Raw genomic sequence first — 21,300 nt, forward strand, 5'->3', positions numbered from 1 at the left:
AATCAACCATCTTATTGGCTTTTCGCCGACGCAAAAGGCGCAAAAAAAGCCGCCATATTGGATTGCGGTGCATTTACTCTGCAGTTGGATTGGCTTGACATACTTTCGGTACCTCTTTTTTGCCATTAGAGGCCCCTGCGATCCCTGACACTTCGAGGTGGCAGTCGGATCGTCATCGCCGTCAACTTGCTTTTGTCTCTAACGTTGTCGCGGGCAGTTATCGCTTGTCTCATACGTTAAAAATTGCAAAATTGGTTGTTGGGGGAAGGAAATGGCGCAGTAACCGTCTCACATCTCGGCAGACACCTGACACTGGGCATTAAGGGAAGGAATAAAGGAGGGAGTGAAAGAAGAGAAAGGTGCCGTAGTGGAGGGCTCCAGAATAATTTCGACCACCTGGGGATCTTTAACGCCCACTGACATCCCACAGCACATGGGCGCCTTTGCGTTTCGCCTTCATTGAAACGCGGCTGCCACCGTTGGGTTCGAACCCGGGTGCTCCGAATCAGTAGCCGAGCTCCCTAACCACAGCCACCGTGGCGGGTCTCATACGTTCGTCATTCGCCATTTCATCACTTTGATTTTTTCGACCACGTCAACTGAGTGGAGCTCCGTCTTCACCAAGTTACATCCGTTCGCCGTTTTGTGATTGCGTCTGGCTGTTCCACCGCTTTGAACGAAAAGCGCCTTGTCTTTGCGTGTGTTCGACGAGCGGTGTGGTGCACACTTGGGTTGTGGACAACATGGCCCCGCCTGTGCCGCCGTGTCTGTCAAAGAAGCATGGGAAGTATTCAGCTAAACGCCATGACCTTGCTGTCTAGCGTGTACAGTGAAAGCACAACTTTGGCGCATATACAGGCGCATATTGTTGTCAGCAAGAGAAATTTGCTGCAAGGTAAAATCGGTGACTTTTTAAAGCCTATTTCATCACAATAAAGTGATTTTTTTGTACTTCACGGATTTTTCGGGCTGTTCGATTGTTCGGAGCATTTTTTGGGTTCCTTCGCTTCCGAAATATCGGTCGGCGACTGTACTAACATCTCTCTTAGGACAGCTGTAGTAGACTATGTGCTGGAATATTTGGCTCATTCTTGCTCCCCACTGAACTTTGAGCATGTGCAGGCTGTGAAGACTTGCTCATTCCTGGGCCTTCTGATTCTTTCCAGGTACATCTGTAAGGGTGACATCGTCACCGTCGACCTTCACAGTGAGTTCTGCTTTTGAATTCTCTGCATTTCACTTATACGTACGTACTTCAGAAACAAGAGTTAAACAAGCTGTGAGCGGTCAGAATACTTTGATCGCCTGTTGAGTGACAGTTCTGAGATGGTGCATGCTTTTGTGTGGTTCTTGTGGTGGGCGGGATTCTCTAGTTTCTCCTAACTTTTTAAAGTGAAAGCTTTACTAGCCTCATCTAGCCAAGGTCATTGGCGCGCTACATTTTACCTGCAAGTGGAGGTGTGCCACCCACGTGACATACCACGTGACTCGCCGCAGCTGCAGCCACGCTCCGCTGCCGCCGCCTCGCCAGCTGTGTTCACGTGACTAACCACGTGACTTGCCATTCACTTGGAGGGGAGATGGCGCCACTCTCCCATTCATACACACACATTGCCGCCTCGCAGTTTCTTGCTATGGATGAAGCGAGTCAGCCGGAAAAATCTACGCCTTTGGGATGGTCTTGTACACGGCAGGCTAAGTCTGATCGTCCAGCTCGTATTGCCACAAAGCTAAGTATTTAGCTAGAGGCAGGGAAGTTTCAAGCTAGCGGCGGAGACCAACGAAGAACAGGAGCATCTACTGGCTCAACTGCGGCTGAAAGATGCCAAAAGGCAGCAGCTAACAGCTTTGGATGCAGCCGCTGCTGCTTCTGCCTCCGCCACGACTTCTGCGATGGACGGAGAGGTTGAGTCTAACCTGGCTTGGCAGCACAGTTTAACCACGCATAACAAAGCTTTCGCTTGCATAACCGGGCTTAACCGAGCTAAGCTGCAGCCATTTTTTTGCCTGACTTGCTTTTCTGCTTGCATATAGCATGCAGTAAGATATCGCGAAATATTTTAGGGAGAACTCCAGTGAAATCTGGAGTTCTGTAACAGCGCTGAATGGTAGGCTATTTGTGTATGACTTTTAATATTAAAGGCTGAAGAGATGAAAACTGAAACATAGATTGGCATACGATGAAGACTGAGAAACAAACTAAGGTTTTCTTTTCCTGTTTGCTTGGTTTAAACTTGAAAGTCATATCTGTCAGCTCATCCTCTTCTGCATGGCTCTCTGAGCCTTGTGCTTCATCTTTCTGGCTGGCTTACTTTCTTCAACATTTTGGAGTCCGTGTCAGCAAAAATATCTGAGGGCATATGCCTCCTGCTGCATTTGGTGCGGATGGTGTTTGTGACTGCAGGTGTCGTAGCAAAGCCTGTCATCCTTGCATAGCTATAGGTTCTGTTGACAGCATTTGAAAACTACTCTGGCTGCGCCCTCTGCCATTGCTGCACCCATTTCCCAATTGTTAGTCGCATTTGTTAGTCACATTTTGCAGTTTGTTTATTTTTTAACAGGGCAGTTGACATTCGTGCTTGTGCGCTTTATCTGTACAAATGAAAAAACCAGTGTCACCAGCGAGCTTTGTCTCGGGAAACTGAACCCACGTAGCCATTTGAACCAGTCTCAACATTTGCCGGGTGAAAGCAGAATAAACGGTGTGGACAAGAGCTGTAGAGTAGTTTGTTCTGCTTTTTCTTGGCATATAACAATAACATTCCAGGCAGCCACGTGAGCTCAGTTCCTTGTAGCCAAAGTAATACGGGTGCTAGCTATTCTTTGTATTTATTCGATGGTTGAGGTTGCTGTCAGGGCTAATTACACTGTTAAAGGTGCACTAAAGAGGATTCTGAACTCGTCTTTTTACCGCGGGAACTCTATCTACATGCTCCAAGCATTGTTAGAAACTTCGAATTGTTGTCCTTTGTGGTAAATTTCCCTGCTAAATCTAGTTAAACATCCCGGCTCCTGCCTTTTTTTTTTTTTAACTGGCCTCAGAGAGTAGGTGGAGTCAACCAACGTGTGGAGTTCCGTTCAGCCAGTTGCATGGCACCTTTGCTGTCGCTTTTGTTTTGTTTTTAGGTTTTCGTGAATAAACAGCTTCAGTCGCAGACAACATAGCTGCAAATTGGGCCCACGGACTCTCTGCTTTGTGTGTCACTTCACCGATGGCAGAGCAGCAAACCACACGATTGGCTAAAAGGCCCTCCACGCGTTGGCTGACTCCTACTTTCGGAGGTGAACAAAAGTCGGTCTTGCTGGCATTCGGATTGAGTCAATCAACATCAAACTCTACATGGATCTGACATTGGTACAGGGTGCAGGTCCAGTTCAGTCGCAATCCTTATCCAGTGAAACCTGGAAACTGGATCCTGAAGTGTGGTTGAACTGTTTGATCCCTGTCGAGGGCTGCTACCCTCGTGCTCAGGAAACATTCAAAGTCAAACTAAATATAAAGCCTCCAGAAGGTGTTCACAAGAATAGCAAAATTTTAAAAGTATACTTTAAATTATTTAGTGCGTCTCGAAACAGCCTCGCGCCTGCGATCAGAAGTGCTCTTCTTTACTTCTACTCAATTACAAACCCATTTGGGAACAAGGCCCAGTTGGGCGACCTAGGCTACCTTCTGACTCATTTGCTTTGGCAGATATGTTCGCTTTGTTTGGCGTGTGGAATGGCATTGTGTTCTGCCGTGCCTATTGGCTGTTTTGTTTTTACTTTTCTGCCTAAAAATGTGATAAGTTTGTTTGCCACCATTTGTGCAACTGCGCGTACGAGCAGTGCCGCCAGGAATTTTAGCAGGCCAAACGAACTCTTAGCAGGCCAAATGAGCTCGGAACCTTAATTTGGTTCACAAATGCTGGCATGACAGTAGTGTATTAGGCCATTGTAGCCAAGAGTCACTGAGACATTTCTTGACAGTGGCACCTTGGCCTTAGGAAACAGACCTCCTTGTAGGGACCTTGAACTTCACCTGGGCTAATGTCCACATTTTGCATGAAGGTGGCCTTCTTATGGCTGAGGTTAAGGCTGGTGTAATCAAGTGCCATGCATCTGCCATGCAGTGAAAGGGTCGTAAGTGATATTCGATATAGGCATTTGCATGCGCAGGAACAAACTTTGTCTAACTGGAATCCTTCTGCTTATCTTGTTCTCCACTGTGACAAGTAGCCCCTTGAAACTCCGCAAGTTGGCACCCTAGTGACTAATTGTATAGATTTACAGATTCCTTACTTGTCCCAGCTGAGGGAAGAGATTTGGGGAATGTTGCAGTCGAAGGTGTCGCATTAATCCTGACACCTTCTGACCAGGTGGGGCTTTTCAGTGGGCACTGAAATATTGGCACACAGCTGTTCCTGCATGTTGTCTCCATTTAAACGTTGTGACTGTAGTAGCCGCACATTGTATCTGCACACTAATGATAATTAGCAGAATGGGACAGGCACTGTGGCGGGTAAGGTGGTCCCCCAGGCATTCAAGTTAAGGTTGGGTTTCGGATGAAAAATTTTGTTATTTTTTGGTGTAGAGCGATGAAATTTTTCATGCTTATAGGACAGTGCACCAAATGATTAAATAAAATTTTCACATCTCGAGCAGTTTTGACATTATAAATTTTTTTTTGTGCTTGCCTAGAGTTGCTCTTCAATTTTAGCCAGAGGGATGGTTAGTGCTGTGACATTCTTCAAGTATTTTTGCCAACCTGGTATTTTTTCTACACTGACCATTATATTCATTCCCAATCATATTTGCTAGTGCTTGTTTCGACACGAGGACAGAGTAACACATGCACACAGCACGGTCACAGGACTGGCGTCTGTCCTGTGTGTATGTGTTACTCTGTCCTTGTGTCGAAACAAGCACTAGCAAATATGATTGTGAATGAGTTCCAACTAGCCCAGATTTCCGCTTTAATATGTATCATTATAGTCGTGCTTGTATTAATACAGTTGTTATCGTCACGTAAAGTAATTGCAGGGTAAAAAATCAAGGAAGTAATTCAAAAATCGAGATTGTCACTACATAATGAATTTATAAAGGAACAAAATGCAACAAACCACATTAAAATCTGTGAAGCCATTTTCATGCTATGCCTTGTGCAAGCAAGGAAGTCGGGCCAAAAAATACTTTTAGAGAAAACTGGCATTGAAGTTGCACAAGCAGCCACATTTCGCTACCTGCGGTCAGAAAAACATTTGTTAAAGTCACATCTGGGCTGTTTTTGGGATGCAATTGAAAAGACCGTATAGATGCCGAATCTGACGTTTTCCAAAATTTGATTCAAGATCTTTGCGATGTGATGCCCATGTCTCCCCTTGAGGTGTGCTTCAATATTTTTCAGGCTCACCCTGCCCGGAGAAATACTTGCCAGATGGTTCATCACTAAGGTGCGCTTTTCACGTTTGAAAGCTTGTGAAGATGTGTGCGTGCGTATTTCTCATGCAATCTGTGTGGGGCCGTCTGAGCTTTGTCTTTGAGCGCTTCCACCTGAAGAGGGAGAATATTCAGCTGCTGGGCATGTATAGCCTTTCCATGAGCAGTTATTGTGTGGATGTTCTTCACTGTGAATCTCAGAAGAACGAGCTGAATTTGATCTGGCCTTGAATGCCTACTTTACTGAGGCTAGTAAATAACTTGATTTACAGGTGGCTGTTCCACACTAGATCAGTGGTTTTCAAGCTGTGTTCCGTGGATCAATACTAACAATGTTAACAACGAGGCCAGTTTGTTGATCCTGTTCTCAAAACATATGCGCTACATAGAAAACACGAGGACAAAATGACGCATGAAACAAGTGCAAACTTGCAACCGTTTATTGCTTACTGAGGTGTGCCCCCTTCGATAAGTAATAAGGAGTTGCAAGTTTGCATTTGTGTCGTACGTCATTTTGTCCTCTAGTGTTTTTTAGGTAGCGCATATGTTTGGAAAGAGGATTACATTTGCCTATCGGGCTGCCCAAGCACTTTCATTGATGTGTGCATCAACCTGTTCTTGATCTAATTTACTTTGGACTAATCATCTTGTGGCTGCATATTGCAGTCTTTCACTATGCAGCCAGACATTATTAACTAGAGACCTGGTGGTTTAAGAGACCCTCTGTCACAGCAAGTTCATGCCTGTGTGACGCTCTCATGAACTTGTGACACCCCCATAGTGAGGGTGGTCCTTAGCCTTACAGTGCAGACTTAAGTGGTAGGGTTGTAATCTCCAGCTAGTCGGCATGATAGCTCTTGTCTGCAGCATACTGCACTGACTGTGTGTGAGAGCGGACAACTATGCTGCAAACTTTGCAAACCTTTCCTGATGTAGCTATCACTGCAGAAGAGCCCCAGTGTTTTGGTGGTGCTTGTTTCTGATGGGCGTCTGGTCTGCATGCTATTCTTTAGGGTGGCAACCTTTGTTTGGAGGGAGGATGTGCATTAGTAGTGGTGTGTTCTGGGTGCGCATTTATTTTTATCGCTTGTGTTTGTCTCTGTTCTTTGTTTCTTGTCCTGGTTGCGCTAAATATATGTATAATTTATGTATAAATTCATGACTTCCATTTATAGATGCGCATTTCATGCCCGCCTTGGTGGAGAGCACTTCTTGCAGCTTTGCAGGTTTGGATTGGCAGGCAGGGACAATGTTCCCCCTCGTTTTTAATAATGCCGCTGTAGTACACAGCCTTAAAAATGTGGCCTGTGCTCTGGCCTAAATGTTTTTGCAGAGCCCCTTATGGTGTGTGGGCACATTCAGAAGCCCACTGTACAAGTATACAAGGTCACTATGGGCTCACGTATACAAGTACTGTACAAACTTGCTATGTGAAAAGTGAAAAATTTTATTTGCTGCCAATGCCTGTTACCGATTCATTGAATACATATGAGTGTATGAAACTGTATGCAAGCCTATGTAAAGTTGTGCAAAGAACCATGCGTCCATGTGTAACAAGGCATACATATAAAAATCTGTTGCTGCATCAACTATTCTGGTAAATGGAAAGTGGGAAAATGCTGCAGTGATCTTGAACATGGTATTTGATTTGCCGAGCCATTCACGTATTGAAGTTCATTTACTGAAACTCAATGGTAAATCATCATCATCATGAAACTCAGTGGCAAAATATCTTCCTTTAAATGAACTCAGTGTGAAATGAAAGAAATAGGTGTTGAGATCAGGCGTTAGTTTTCAAATTCGTCAGTGTTTTATTCCAAAACAGGCAATCAGTCAAACAAATTCAGACTTGAGATTTCAGTATTATGCTGTTTCCAGTGTTTCCAGTGTTCAGCTTTGCGAGTGGTAAGCACCACACTGGCTTCTTGTTTGTTGCACAGGAACCACGTGGTGTTCTTCAAGGTCACTCAGCTGATTGGCCCAAACAATGCTGCTGGCTGTTTCTGTAGCGTCAACACCAGGCTCTATCAGGTGATTTGTCGTTTTTCCCGTTTTGCCCACGCACACCAGGGATGCACCAGGTGTGGTCCAAGATGCTTGCTTTGATGTCCGTATGGGTGCAAACCACAAATGGGAAGATTGGGGTGTAAAATGTGCCTAGGTATTTCAGCAGCCGGTTAGGGGTGGCAGTTGGGGACAAATGATGCTCATGGAAAAATAAACCCGGCAAGGCTTAACTGGGGTGTCCTAGTTGGAAATAAAAAGACTAACAACTGACCAAAACTGTGTGTTACATTATGGCTCAAGTGACACTAGGTGTCTTTTTTTCAGAATGCGCCGTGTTCTATCTGGACTACTCGTCCACCCTTGCACCATCATCATCGCTGCTGCAGTCCCAAAGCACATCGTTCTAACATCATTGTCCAGCGAAATCTCCCACTTCGCTAACAGCCGCACCACGACATTGTGTGGAACAGCCGAAAATTTTGCCTCACAGCAGCCAATATATTTTATCACTCGTTCTGAAACGTCGAACTTGGGGCCAGGCGCATGGTTGTTCGTTTCGTCAGCGTAAAGAATGAAAGCTATCTTGAAGGTAATCGTGAGCAAGAGCCAAACACTTACTGGCCCTAGCACACAAATAAAGATTGACGATGCACTGCATTAAAAACTGGTAAAACATGGCTGGTAGTCATTAAATGAGTCGAAAGAGAGCCAAAGAGAAGCTATGCTTGTGCGGTGTTGGCTCTTCCATCAGGTACCAGCACTCCCTGGAAGCACTGCCGTTCCGAGTGGCGGTGCTGCTGTGATTGTTACAGTGGCCCTTCCCTCAACTATTGACATTCCCAACAGTGCCGAGTGTGCAGTTAAAAGCAAAAAAAAAGAGAAAATCCTTCTGCACAAGTGCGCAGGATAGCCAGATGCTACTGGGTAGAGTCGTAAAGCAGACAAAATTTCAACCATCGTGTGGCATCCCTGGTACTTGTTTGTCTCGCCTTTGTTTATAGTGCCATGCTGTAGTTTTATTGTTAATTGACCCCTGCATCGGCTTTCAAATTTAAAAAAATAGTTCTACTTACAATCGTGTAAATACGGTATTTTTAATAGACACTGTTGATGAGACCAAAGCATCAATTCAACACTTGAATATATTCGGCCATTTGAGTTAAGCGAGTTCAGATTATTGACAGTTCATTGTATTGTTGCTGTTAAACATGTCTGTGGCGCCCCTCCCCTGGACAAAAAAAAAGTGGCTCTTGTTCTCTGCATCAGAAAAGGCATCGCAAAAGAAACTTTTTGTCTTTAGTTAGAATTGAGCCGTGCACTCAGTACACTTGGTGTGGACTGTTGTCTGGAAATTGCATCGTAGTCAAAGAAATGAGTGACGCATTCAAGAGTTCCACAGATATAGTGTGGGGTGGCCACTGCTGATGCAGGACAGGTGTTGAAGGGGAAATGTTGGAAGGGCTGCCTGTTTCCTCCTGCAGGCACAACTGTGCTCGCGTTGTTGATGGGGCAAATTGTGGCACTGTGCTTTGTAGGTGGGCACCAAGGGTTCATACATACCGGCAGCCATGGTAGCCTACCACCTGCGATGGCCTCCGCATCCGGTGTGGGATACGCCTCAGCCACCACAGCTGGCACCAGTGGTCGAGCGACTCCAGTCCATCCTGCTGCCGTTTCTGCACTCGGGGTGAGCGGGAAGCGAGGCTGTCTCTCGGGCACTTAAGGAGAAGGCTAATAGGTGTTGAAAAAATCTCACTGGTGGCAAGAAAATTGTGCAACTTAAAAGCAAAGGGGCACAAAGTGCATACACCAAACCACAAAAGTATTAAACCCTTGTCACAGGAGCAGCTTTAAGGCCCCCAAAGCGGCAGCTTATTGGCTCAACTGCTAGTCAAGCACTGCTGAATGGGTGGCCCCAATGGTCATCAAGTCTGTGCTCAATCAAGTTAACCAAGCAACACAAAACTCAGGATTGCAAGGGTCTTCATATGTCAGCAGCATGCACTATAAGACATGGAGCTCTAACAGCTGCATGCTGAAAAGCAGAATTGTAACAGTAAACTTTCCGAGAATTAACGTAGCGTAGGTAGGAAACCTAAGTAAAAAGTAGCCCGGCTGCACAATAATGTGAATGTTGCCAATTGTACAGCATTCCTGACAGCTGTTTGCCCAGAAGTGCATTACAATAACAGCTCGTTAATTTGACCCTCGTTAATTCGTAAATCCAGATCATTCTCGGCCAATGCTCATGTAAGTCGGCGGCCTCAGACGCTCGCTAATTTCGGACAACATGGGTCTCCTACCAAATTATTCGAACGGGTTTCTGGAGGAAGGTCACATCCAGGCTGGTTCAGGCATGACTGGCGTGGTAAGAGATCATGAAAATTGCCCTACTTACAGCGTGAGTTCCATGCCGCAGAGTCACTCGAGCATTTCTGATGTGCACACGACAGCATACGTGGTGGCGAACAGGTGGCCCTGTCTCTGAGAACAGTCCCACCAGTTAGTTTTGGTTTCGATTTTCTAAGCTTCATGCCGGCCCACAACGATGGTGGCTCAACCAGCCAGCATCTACCAGCCAACGTGACCCAGCTGAGCATCGTTTCGGACACTGGTAGGCGCGTCGCTGGTATTTTTGCCCCCAATGTGGTGCGCTAGCCCTAAAACCCCCAATCTCGGGTTTTGCCGATGTTTGTCTGGCTGGAGTCTCTGGCAGGTGGCCCACCTGCCAGACGGGTTGTGGGCAACCTGCCAGCAGGCTTCATGGCCAACTATGCAAAACATTTGATGGCAAAACGCCCTCAGGCCGCAAGTGGATTTCGAACCCGCAGTGGCGCAAACAGATCAACTTTGCTGGCTTCTGCATTAGACCACTGCGTCATCACTGCAGCTGAAGTTTCTGTTTAACTGCCATTCTCTTGCGCTGTGCTATGGATGTCGTCGTCTTCATCAACTTCCATCCATGTGCAGTAAATCCAGACCACACCTCCAGTGCACTGCCCTCTTAAGCAGAGCCGCGAACCGAAACTGAAGTGTGAGCGAACCTAATTTGCATTTGGCCTCACCATGCTTTTTTATAAATCGTCAGTCATTTTTTTTTTTCTCGCCGCTTCATTGCTGCTGAGTCGCTTCCTTTGCTTACACCCGCATGGTTTCGTTCTTTCAGTGCATCAAAACTGCGTGCTCGTCACGTGCCATTCGCCGTCTGTGTGGTGAAACGTCCTCACACGCAACAGTGCTGCTTATGATGTGTGTGGTGCAGCAGCATTCGAGCTCCACCGCTTCTCACTGTGTAGTGTGCCGGAGTCCCTTACGAGTTTGGAGTAGTTCTGCTTCGATGCACCCTACAGTACGCAATTAAGCATTGATGGAAATGTGGAAAACAGTCATTGCCCTGCTGTTCTCATCTTATAATCAGGCGGCCATTGCCCCAGTCTTTCACCAGTTAAATTTACCATAATGCAAGCAGTTCTTGGCAGTTTTTTGGGGTTCATTCGATAATTTGAACTCTTTTTTTTCCGGTCCCTTCAAGTCCCAGTTAGCACTCTTTTACTGTAGTGCTTTACTGTAGTGCGAGCTTTTCTAAAAAGAACGAAATTACTTTTGAAAACAAATTAAAATACTGTAATGTACAATAATTTCACTAGCCGCTGCGGTGGCTCAGGGGTTATGTCGCTGAGCTGCTGACCTGAAAAACGTAGGTGTGATCCCGGCTGCAGTGGTCACATTTCAATGGAGGTGACATGCTAGAGGCCTGTGTGCTATGTGATTTCAGTGCACATTAGAGAAACCCCGGTGGTCAAAATTTTCTGAAGCCCTCCACTATGGCGTCCCTCATAGCCTGAGTCTCTTTGAGACGTTAAACCACATAAACCAAACTGAAAATCTTGCGAGCTGATTGTTTGCGTGCTCGCAAAACTATTGACAGTGAAAATGCAGCAAGGCTATGTACAGTACAACCTCGTTAATTCGAAGTCATTGGGACCGCGAGAAATCTTCGAATTAAGCGGGTTTTCGAATTAACCGAACACACCAAGAAATACGACTTACGCAAAAAAATTCGTTGCAGGAACGTGCTACCTTTATTTGGCATGCTTTGAATTACTACTGAAAATAATCAGAGATGCTGGTTTGCCGCGTCCTGTAGTTTGCGGCTCCGAAGGTCATGCCCTCGAGTTGGCCAACTAGGTGAAACATCTCTGTACTTCCACCGTGGCACTCAACGAAACTGCGGATAACGTTCAGCGATCCGATAACCTCACCGAGTGCAGGTGCTCGGGGAGGCTCGTCGGTGTCGTCGTCGCTATCGTCGCTGTCATCGCGCTTGTTCGTAACAGCAGTAATCTCACTCTCCAAGTCAGAGTAGCCTGTCTGCTCTTCGCTCTCAAAGTTGAGATACTCGGCGAAGCCGACTGTGTTGGACTCGCCCTCCTCTGCGCAGAGTGCATTGATGCAGTCGCAATACTCTGCTCCTTCTTCGTCAAGTGTAGCACATGGGTAGTCTGCATCGGCATCAACGGTGCTTTCACTGGAAAAACCAGCGTGTTCAAAACAACGCCTGATCAATGCGGGCTCCACTTGTTTCCAAACGTACACCATGAGGCATATGGCTCCGAGGAGGTTGATGGAGTACTCCTTGCCATTGTCGTAGCAAAGGAGCATGCTCTTGAGCAGGTGGTGCCGATAAATCTTCCTAGTGTGGTGAATGACGCCTTGGTCCATCGGCTGTGAGATCGAAGTGGTGTTCGGAGGTAAAAATACCATCCTGATGGCCTGGAGATGTGGGATGTCGCCATGTGCCGGGCAGTTGTCGACGACAAACAGGACATTCCTGCCTGTGGCCGTGAACTTGCGGTCAAGTTGCCGCACGTACTCCTCAAATATTGCACCTGTCATCCAGGCTTTCTTATTGTGCCTGTAGACGAGTTCATCCTTTGGCGGCAGCCGCGCATTTTTGAAGCAGCGAGGCTTCCCCGTCTTCCCGACAACCAGTAGCGGCAGCTTGTGTTTACCGCACATGTTCGCGCCGAACAGCACAGTAATCCTGTCCTTGGCCTGTTTCCTACCCTTGATGGCGGTGTTCTTCACTGCGAATGTTTTTGTTGGCAGCATCTTATAAAAAAGTGCAGCCTCATCAAGGTTATAAAGTCGTCTGCACCGTACTCGCTAAGCAGCGGCGCCAATGTGTGGTTTTTCCAATCTTCGACAACGCTCTCGTTAGTGCTGCCGCTCTCACCACAGACGGTCAGAAAGGTTAAATTATTGCGTTCTTTAAAACGGCAAAACCATCCATTGCTGCACTTAAATTCTTCGTGCTTAAGTTGTAGGGCTAGGTCGTTGGCCTTCTCCCGCAGTAGCGTTCCATTGACGGGAAGGTGGGCTGCGTTTGCTTTCTGCAGCCAGCGAAGCAGAGCAGATTCCACATCTTGATACGTGGGAGCCCGCACTCGTGACCGCTTCGAATATGTCTTGCCGTAAGCCTCTAGTATTTTTGACTTGTTGCTCAATATTGTGGACAACGTCGAGAGGGGCACGCCTTTTGGCCAACTCGGTCTTCGAACAAGTGCTCTTGCCTGCTTCCTGGATCAAGCAGAACTTCTGCTGCAGCGTTAAAGTCTTGTACTTTGGCATTTCGTCCACTGCTACGGTCAAAATGCTAGCACTTCTGCAGTCCCCGCAAAAAACAACGGCACAGTAGCCGACCCCCAAACGCGGCGCACAACACAAAGAAATGGCGTAGGCGAGACCTGCGTCCCTGCGTGGCGGTGGTGGCGGCGTACTTGCAGCGTCGGAGGCACGGGGGAAGAGTGGACGAAGCACGCCATGGGACGGAGTGGGGTCGAGATCACGTGATAAAAACCGGTATGCCCGCTGCGCTGCAGTGAAGCACGTCTTCTCCTCTGCAGGCGCGCGTTTCGGCGGTCCGCGAGGTGCACTGCAGACCGATTTTTGTGCCGAGAGTGCTCCGGCTGGGGCGCTTCGCCTACAAATCATCGCCGTTGCTATGTGGCTTTGCCTCGCGGCTCTGTAGGGCCGTCGTTTTGCCGGGTTTGCGGTGAAACATGGATCAGGCATTGCCGCATAGCACCCCAAATTTTCGAATTAACCGGGCTGGCGCAGGCCACCTGTTTGAATTATCCAGCCAAATTTACATTAGAAAATACGGGACCGCAGAAAACCTTCGAATTATCCAGGATTTCGAATTAACCGAGTTCGAATTAGCGAGGTTTTACTGTATTCTCTCGACAGTCCTGTAGCAGCAAACATATTCAAGTTGAATAGATTTGAGAATCTTGATGGCCCTCGGCCTAATAACCAACCAAGAATGCCTGCCTGATGTGGGCATTGAGGGTTAGTGCCAATTTTGTGTGTGGCATGCCTAGTGCCATGTAGCAGAGTGCCTGATAGCATTTATCTGCGGTCCATTTTTGTCTGCCAACATTGGAAACTGACTTGCACTCGTGGTTGTGAGCAGGTGACCAGGTTTCGGCACATCAGCTTTTCTAGGGCTTGTGTCGTGCAGTGCTAGTGTAATGGAGCAAACTGGGGTGTGTTGTTTTGTCACCTATGTGGCCTGGGTGGTGGAGTAGATTGCAAAAACACTGTTGCTGGTCCTCTTGTGTTTGCAGCATTGCAGTTCTGATTGCGCTAGTGCGGCCTGAAGGCTTATGCAGGGCATGTGTGCTGTGATGATGTAGCGTGAAACCTTGGATCAAGTCTCATGGCCATAGCCCGCAGTCTCATAACGAACTGACTGTGCGGCCCATGGGGAAAATGAGGCTGGCAAACAGGAGGAGACACTCGAAGCGCCTTTTGTACTCATTATCATTGTGAGAGGCAGCAGGGTGGGTAGAATGGGCTACAGTGCTTCTGAATCAATTTTTATGTTTGCACCTCCATGCACCAATGCTGATTAGGTGTTTAGTTTCCATCAAAATAAATGAATAAAAAAAACTTGGATGATGCTTAATCTACCGTTAAGAGTACAATGCGATAGTGCTAGGCATCCCTCCCGCACAAGTACTCCTTCTCTTTCGTGCATTCATAGATCGTGGGGAGTCTTCATGCCACTACTAGTGCAGCGGTTAAGCGATGTGCCGCTGCCCCTTCAGGTTGTGTTTCACGCAGACACCAGCGGGGCTTGTGGCTATTCCTGAGTTCTTGTTAGACTAATTTTTGCACGTATAGTTGCTTGGGTTTTTGTCTATTCCTCGACCAGTGGGCTGATGCAGAGTGCAGCGGTGGACAGGTGTCAGTTGCATTTAATTTATTTGAATTAATTTCATTGCCACCTGCCCACCATGGTAGGTGGGCCAGCTGCTTTTCTGTGACACAGGCAGACGGGTGCCGGCTCTTCTAGAGAATGGGGCCTCTAATGCTATTGCATTAATACGATTTTTTTACTGTGGAAGCAGTGCTGTTGTCACTCTATGAGAACACACCAGTTAGGGGGCGGAAGCCTCGGTGGCAGCAGCACTGCCTGCCAGCCGCCTCCCCACTGCATCCACCTAGGTAGGTGGCTGCCCACCCACCCACCCACGTCCACACGTCGACCCAACCTCTCCACCCCACCTCGGCCTACCGTTATCCTGCAAAAAAATTTTGTTGCATGTGAGGCCTTGGCCTTGGCTTAGAGTAAAAGCATCAGGGTAATCATTGAGAGTTTAGGCTTATGTCTCAGAGATGAAGGGAAAGAACACAGACACGTATGAAGAGCATAGCTGAACTGCCTTGCCATTGTGTCATGCACCGCAGTCCGCCGCCATCTTTATTCTCCTCTTCTATATGCGGCCATGCTTCTGGGTGCAGCCAAAGGAGGGCAAATCTTACTGCTTTCGTAGTTATGTTGCATCAGATGTCTGATTATCCCGGCATTGTTTGGTTGTATGTTCCATAGCCGACACTGGAGCAGCTGAGGTAAGCAAGCTGCCACCCTTTGCAGGTCACTGCGACAGCGGATGCCCCCTTGTGTGCTGCTGAGTGGCTCGCGTGGCTGTGGCAAGCGCACCACCCTGGCCGCCCTGACGCGGTCATTGGGCCTGCACCACTACCAGGTCAGTCGTTGCTGCCGGTGTTCCTCTTCGGCAGTGTTTAAGAAACCCATTGGCCAGTTACAAGCATGCATTCTGGAATCAGGACCATGGTGAAAAGAAAGAAAGAAAAGGAAACTATGGGGATGCTTAAAGGGACACTGAGGAGAACCCTATCAGTATTTTTTTGTTAGCAATATCTGATAGCTCAGCATTTCATGGCTTTGTTGACGCTTGTCCGGGAGCAAAAGATGCATTTATTTCAAAGAAATTTGGATCCGAAGTGGAAAATTTTTTTTCCCGCCGCTCCGATTCAAACTCGAGAACTCTTATGACGACACAGAACGGAGTGACGTGAAACGTGACGTAAACGGAGACTCCGTGATTTCTGGCGGCTAGTGGTGCGGTCTAGCAGATGCCGAAATGAAAGCTACCGCCGCCGCACGTTGAAGGTATCTATCGGGGGTCGCCACCGTCGCTTCGTTTACGTTTGCACCGGCGTCTTGCCAGCGTTACGATGGATCCCGTTCCCGAGCCCGACGTCGTAGTTCTCGAAAAAACTGGCCTGCATTTCAGCGACCTCAGCCCCACAGAGCGTGCGATGCTTTTGACGGAGCACGGTTAGGTTAGGCGCCGGCGGGTGGTTTCCCCTTTCCTCAGAGAGTAGCCGTTGCAAACTAAATATCATAACCCCAGTGCGGGGAGTCGCAAGGGGCCAGGACAACGTCGGCGCCTTGCGCCCATCGGAGGCTGGCCGGGGCTTTGGGGACAACGGATTGTGATTCCTTGAACGGCGCGGTTGCACGGCGCAGCAGGCGGCATAGAGGTCTCCCACAGTTGCAAGGGCCAAGTTATTTATTTATTTATTGCCAAAAAAAAACAAATGGGTGCTCGAGGGCGGTCGCGTTTAAAGTCGGCGGCTTGAAACCAAAGCCGGCGTACGACGCTTCAACGGCTTCCGCTCGATCCAACAGGTCCACTGGATCTGGCTCTCTCGCCAACTTGCATGTACCTTCAGATATGTACTGTGAATGGATTAAAATATCCGAGCTCGAAAAGAACAGCTCCGCCCAACTGCCGCAGCTATTGAATATAACGCGCACCTCGCTGCGGGGCCAAATCAATCTGGCCGGGCCGACGGCGGCTGGCGCACTCGGCGCGAAATAGATGCATGCTCCAATCTCCCCGCCAGTGCGGTCACAGTGCGCCGAAGTCGCCGAACGCGTCGGCGGTCAAGTGCAGTAGGGTCTTGCTTTGACCGACGTGACTTCGCCGTGCAGCGCGCTCGCGCGCCTCGCCGCAGCATAAACGCGCCTTAACAGGGCCTGCACTTAACCGCTAACCAACGTATTTAGCGGCGGCATCCATGGGAGCCACTCAAACCCCCCGCCCACTCACTGAATAAAAGAAAAGAAGTTTGGTGCCGAGGTTCGGAATCGAACCAGGGCCTTCGGCGTTTGAGGTGGAAACGCTGCCGCTCCGCCACGACGGCTCAAGTTACAGCCGTCGATAAAGGCGCATATCTACTGAATGCACTCTTCTGATGCAGAAATCTCCGCGCTTTCGCTATGTGTACCCTGGCCTAACAGAGCTAGGCTATCAGCAATTTTTCTGAACTGCCTTGTACCTTGTCTCCCGTCCCTAATATACGATTTCCGTTAAGTAGTTTGAAGTTGACTGACACAGCCTGGAATGTTTCGCCGGGCAAGCGTGCGAATACACAAGTGCTGCCTTGTACGATCAACAACCATCGTGCCATCATAGCTTTTCATCGACCGTGGCGATCATCTGACAAGCCTTAACAGGCTCCTTCAAAGGTTAACTAGCACTTGAAGCGGGACTTGGAGTTCCTCTGCTGTTCAGCGCTTGTAAATCGAAGCGCGTCAAAAACAAAACCACGGGGCACGCAAAGCTGATATGCGCGAAGTGCCATAACAAATCGAAACTCTCCTGGCCGCCTGTGGCGCCGCCAAGCATCCGTTTTTTTTGCTTCCAACATTCAGGTTGTTTTTTTCCTGCCTTCCTTGTGTGATAAAAGTGCACTATTGGTTTTAAAACAAAACTGTGATCCTGTTCAGCACTGGCAGTGTTCTCACAATTTAGCAGCATCGACACTCAACTGTCTAGGTGCAAGCGACTGCTTTGTGCAAAAAGATGATGTCCATTCATCTTAGTTTCGATTGGACTGATATGATTTCTCTTACTAGACCGGACTACCGGCAGGTGCTCGTCTGTATTTGTGCCGTTTTCGAGGGGATCCAGTGCTTTCAGGGCTTCTTTTGAGGGATAATGAAAATAGGTGGGCACCACCTCCAGAAAACAGTCTTCGTGCTGGTCGGTGGTGGCGGCGGCTGTCGGCCGGCCATTGGCCTGCCAGGAGAAGAGAGCTGCGCACCATTTGGACACTCATTGGCGCGTCGCTGGTATTTTTTCTTTTAGAAGCTGCCTCGTTGTTCTGGCACTGATGTGTGCTTCCATCCGCATGGTTCTTCCATTGTTCCTGTGCGCTGAAACTGCATGCTCGTCAAGCGCTTCTCCCACTTTGTGTGGCGGTGCACTTTTGCATGCAAAGATGCTGCTTGTGAGGAGGCTCCACTGCAGGCGAGAAATTTTACCTGGGGGAACCATGCTCACCCCCCCCCCCCCCCCCCCCCCCTTTTTGGCAAAAAATTCAGAAAAACGTGTGGTTCAGATGGGACCACCCGACCCATAAATCCAGCCTTACTTCACTCCAGAATGCTAAAGCTGCAGAATCCTTTACCATTTTGGAGTAGTTCTGTGTTGACATTCCTGACAGTATTGATTTGGTAAAGCAAGTGACTGAACTGCGGAAAATTGTCATTGCCACACAATTTTCATCTCAAAAGTGGGTGACCACCTCAGAGGTATAGATTAAATAAATTTACCATGATGCGGACAGTTTCTGACAGTTTGTTTGGGGGAAGTTTGTTTATTCAGACCTACGGATAATTGGGGCATTGAAGTCCGAATTTAAAAATTTTGACTACTGAGCAAAACTAACATTAAAACATGAAAGTCAAACTGAAAAATTGAGACTGGCCAGCACTCCTGTGAGTAGTTCGTGTGGGGAAGTGGTGATGTCGGAAATGTTATCGGTCAAATTATCGTACACATGCTGAGTACGTGGTTAAACTTCCAGCTGCAGGTAATTGCTTTAGTTATGAGTCTTATGACTTGTCTGAAATCACTGACAACAAGCCCAGCATTTTTTGTTCAGTGAGCACAGAGCTGGTATCAATGGCTAGGTAATGTTCATGGCATAGCAAAAAGTGCTGCCCGTCGATCTACTTGGACTGAGGCCATGAAATGACTGATTTGCACTCTCAAAAAAAAAAAATGCCTTGCAGCTGTGTAATTTGACGGAAATTGTGAGGGCAGAGTGGAGGATGTACAATAAAGGTTTCATTAACCGTTCAGCCACCAACTCCGAGATGTACTCGTCCTTGGAGATCGTACCAATATTGTCATTGACGAGGCTTGGTCGTCTCTCCCAATGTTGCGGTGCTCCAACTGCCAAAGACGAGTTACAGTCCACAATTGCTTTGGCTACATGGTGGTAGTTGTCTACAAAAGACGTTTTGCACCTTTAGCGCATTTTAAGCCTGACAGCAAATATTTTCGTCAAAAGCCACAAAAAGAATTTGGCTATTTTGGCGTGCTTTTTGGCAATTAATTTGGCAGTTAAGTGGTTAAACACATTAACCCCTGAAAAACCCTGCGGTGTCTTTTCCAAGCAAGTGAATCAGCAACTTGGTGTAAACAGAGTGGGCAGACCTGAAATGATAAGCAGCCGTTCACAAATTTTATTATTATAATTAATACACCATCGAAGATAAAGAGCAGAAGCAGCTAGGGCTGCTTTTCAGTTGTCTGATGTGGGTTTGAGGCACGTGCTGTTTTTTTTTTTTTTTTGGGGGGGGGGGGGGGGGGTTTGTTGTAAGGGCGCATTCATTAGGACCACCTTTATAATCTCATTGTGAACAATTCTCACTGCAATGCTGTGTACCTGGTCTTGCATTTCATGAGCTTTTTTTTTTTCACTGCTTACTTCTGCGAAGTGTGCGCTGCCTATGCCCGCTGGCACGCATATCTTAATGCATTTGTCATTAGCTTCTAACTAGGGTTGTGTGAATATTGAAATTTTTGATTACGAATCGACTATGAATATGAAGAAAAAATGGCTTCGAATATCGAATCGAATATCGAATATCGAAAAAATTTCATAAAATGATAAACAAGCAAATGTTGTTGCCCTTATTTTTTCAAGATAGTATATGGTCTTTGCAACTAAAACAAAACTAGACTTCCTCAGTACTGTAAAAAAAAAAAAAAAAACGTGCACAGAAATGAGATGAGATGGCACAACAGTATCCAAAACCAAAACCAGTTGTTGGGCGAGTTCGTTATTGATCACCGAATAACAGTATCCAAACTGTAATGAGTTCATGCAAAACAAAATCCATAAAATGACAAGACTGGCAACAAAAAATAGCATGATGACCAGTAAAACCTCATTCATTCGGAGTTCAAGGCACCATAAGAAATGCGCATTTTATCCACTAAAGAGGTGCGCGGGTTACAATGCACCATGCAATAGGTGGGGATTTTTACAGGATCGCTTGTACTATTGTGACAACTCGACGCGCCCCTTTATTAGGCTCCCGCGAAATTCCGCAAGTAGGCTTTCCCGTATAGCGTAGTTTACAAGACGGGATGTTCGCAGCACGGGTGATATGTGGGAAAGCCCACTTGCGGAATTTCGCATGAGGTCAAGCCTATCTAGTAGAGTGTTTGAAGGTATCCCGTCTGGCAAGGAGAAGACATAATAACAGAAAAAAGGAGCACTCACCAAAAAAGAAAAAACAATTGACGTTTCGGGGCCGTACGGTTGCCTTGTTCACAATGGCAGCGGAAGGACAAAGGTGGGCTGCGCTTTCCGCCTTTGTTCAAGCCTGAGGACACTCAGATCCGAACTAAAAACCGTGAGGAAGGATCTTGCGGGCAAACATCCCCTACGCTCCAGGAGTCAGCGAAGCCTTAGCCATGGTCTTCAAGGACTACAATGTCCATATCGCCCACATGCCACCAAGTAAACTGAAAAAAAAACTTGTCAGAGTTAAAGACCGCGTTGAAAGAAACAGATTTCCCGAAGTGGTGTACAAAATTTCCTGCAAGGACTGCAAAGCTGTATACATCGGCGAATAAAGCAATTTCTTTAGGCGCTTAAAACAACATCAAAATGAAGTCACCAAAGGCCGCACAAAAGAAAATGCCTTGGCTGGACACTATCAAGCTGCATCCCATGCCATCGATTGGAACAGCGCCTCAGTCATCGCGACGGAGAAGTATTTATCGTCCCACTTCTAGAATCACTTCACATTCAAACGACACCACATGTCTTGAACCGAACGCGGGGTAATCTTCCCGAGATTTACGCATGCTCATTACGCCACCTGCACCGTACATAAGTCACCACCTTTGTCCGTCCGCTGCCATTGTGAACAAGGGACCTGTACAAGCCCCGAAACGGCAATTGTTTTTCCTTTTTTCCTTTGTTTGGCGAGTGCTCCTATTTTCTGTTATTATTGAGGTCAAGCGTAGCAGCGTCGGAACGCGATCGGACCACATGATAAACGACGGAAAAGGAAGGGAATAGGACCTCTGTATCATTTTCATGAAATTTTTAACTGGATCATCGGCTAATTTGCCCAGATATTGTGGTTTTGCCACGGTCGAATTTATGAAAGTCTGCACAGTATACTATCGCTGGCGAGTATTCGGGAATTTTCAAATATTCGTAAATTCTCGAATATAAATTTCTCGAATA

The 21,300-nt window shown here is 47.3% G+C and overlaps 1 protein-coding gene across 1 annotated transcript in view; it reads left to right on the top strand.

Annotated features, from left to right (window-relative positions):
• The window catches only part of LOC144132570 (peroxisomal ATPase PEX6-like), a 75,310-nt gene that overhangs the window by 16,746 nt on the left and 37,264 nt on the right, over positions 1-21,300 (top strand). The window contains exons 6-10 of the mRNA XM_077665062.1: positions 1,167-1,207; positions 5,384-5,429; positions 7,356-7,446; positions 8,958-9,109; positions 15,365-15,476. Of these exons, the coding sequence (XP_077521188.1) occupies positions 1,167-1,207; positions 5,384-5,429; positions 7,356-7,446; positions 8,958-9,109; positions 15,365-15,476 (442 nt within the window). The remainder of the gene's footprint in view (positions 1-1,166; positions 1,208-5,383; positions 5,430-7,355; positions 7,447-8,957; positions 9,110-15,364; positions 15,477-21,300) is intronic.

Source organism: Amblyomma americanum, chromosome 5 (assembly GCF_052857255.1).
Source record: "Amblyomma americanum isolate KBUSLIRL-KWMA chromosome 5, ASM5285725v1, whole genome shotgun sequence".
Lineage (NCBI taxonomy): Eukaryota > Metazoa > Arthropoda > Arachnida > Ixodida > Ixodidae > Amblyomma > Amblyomma americanum.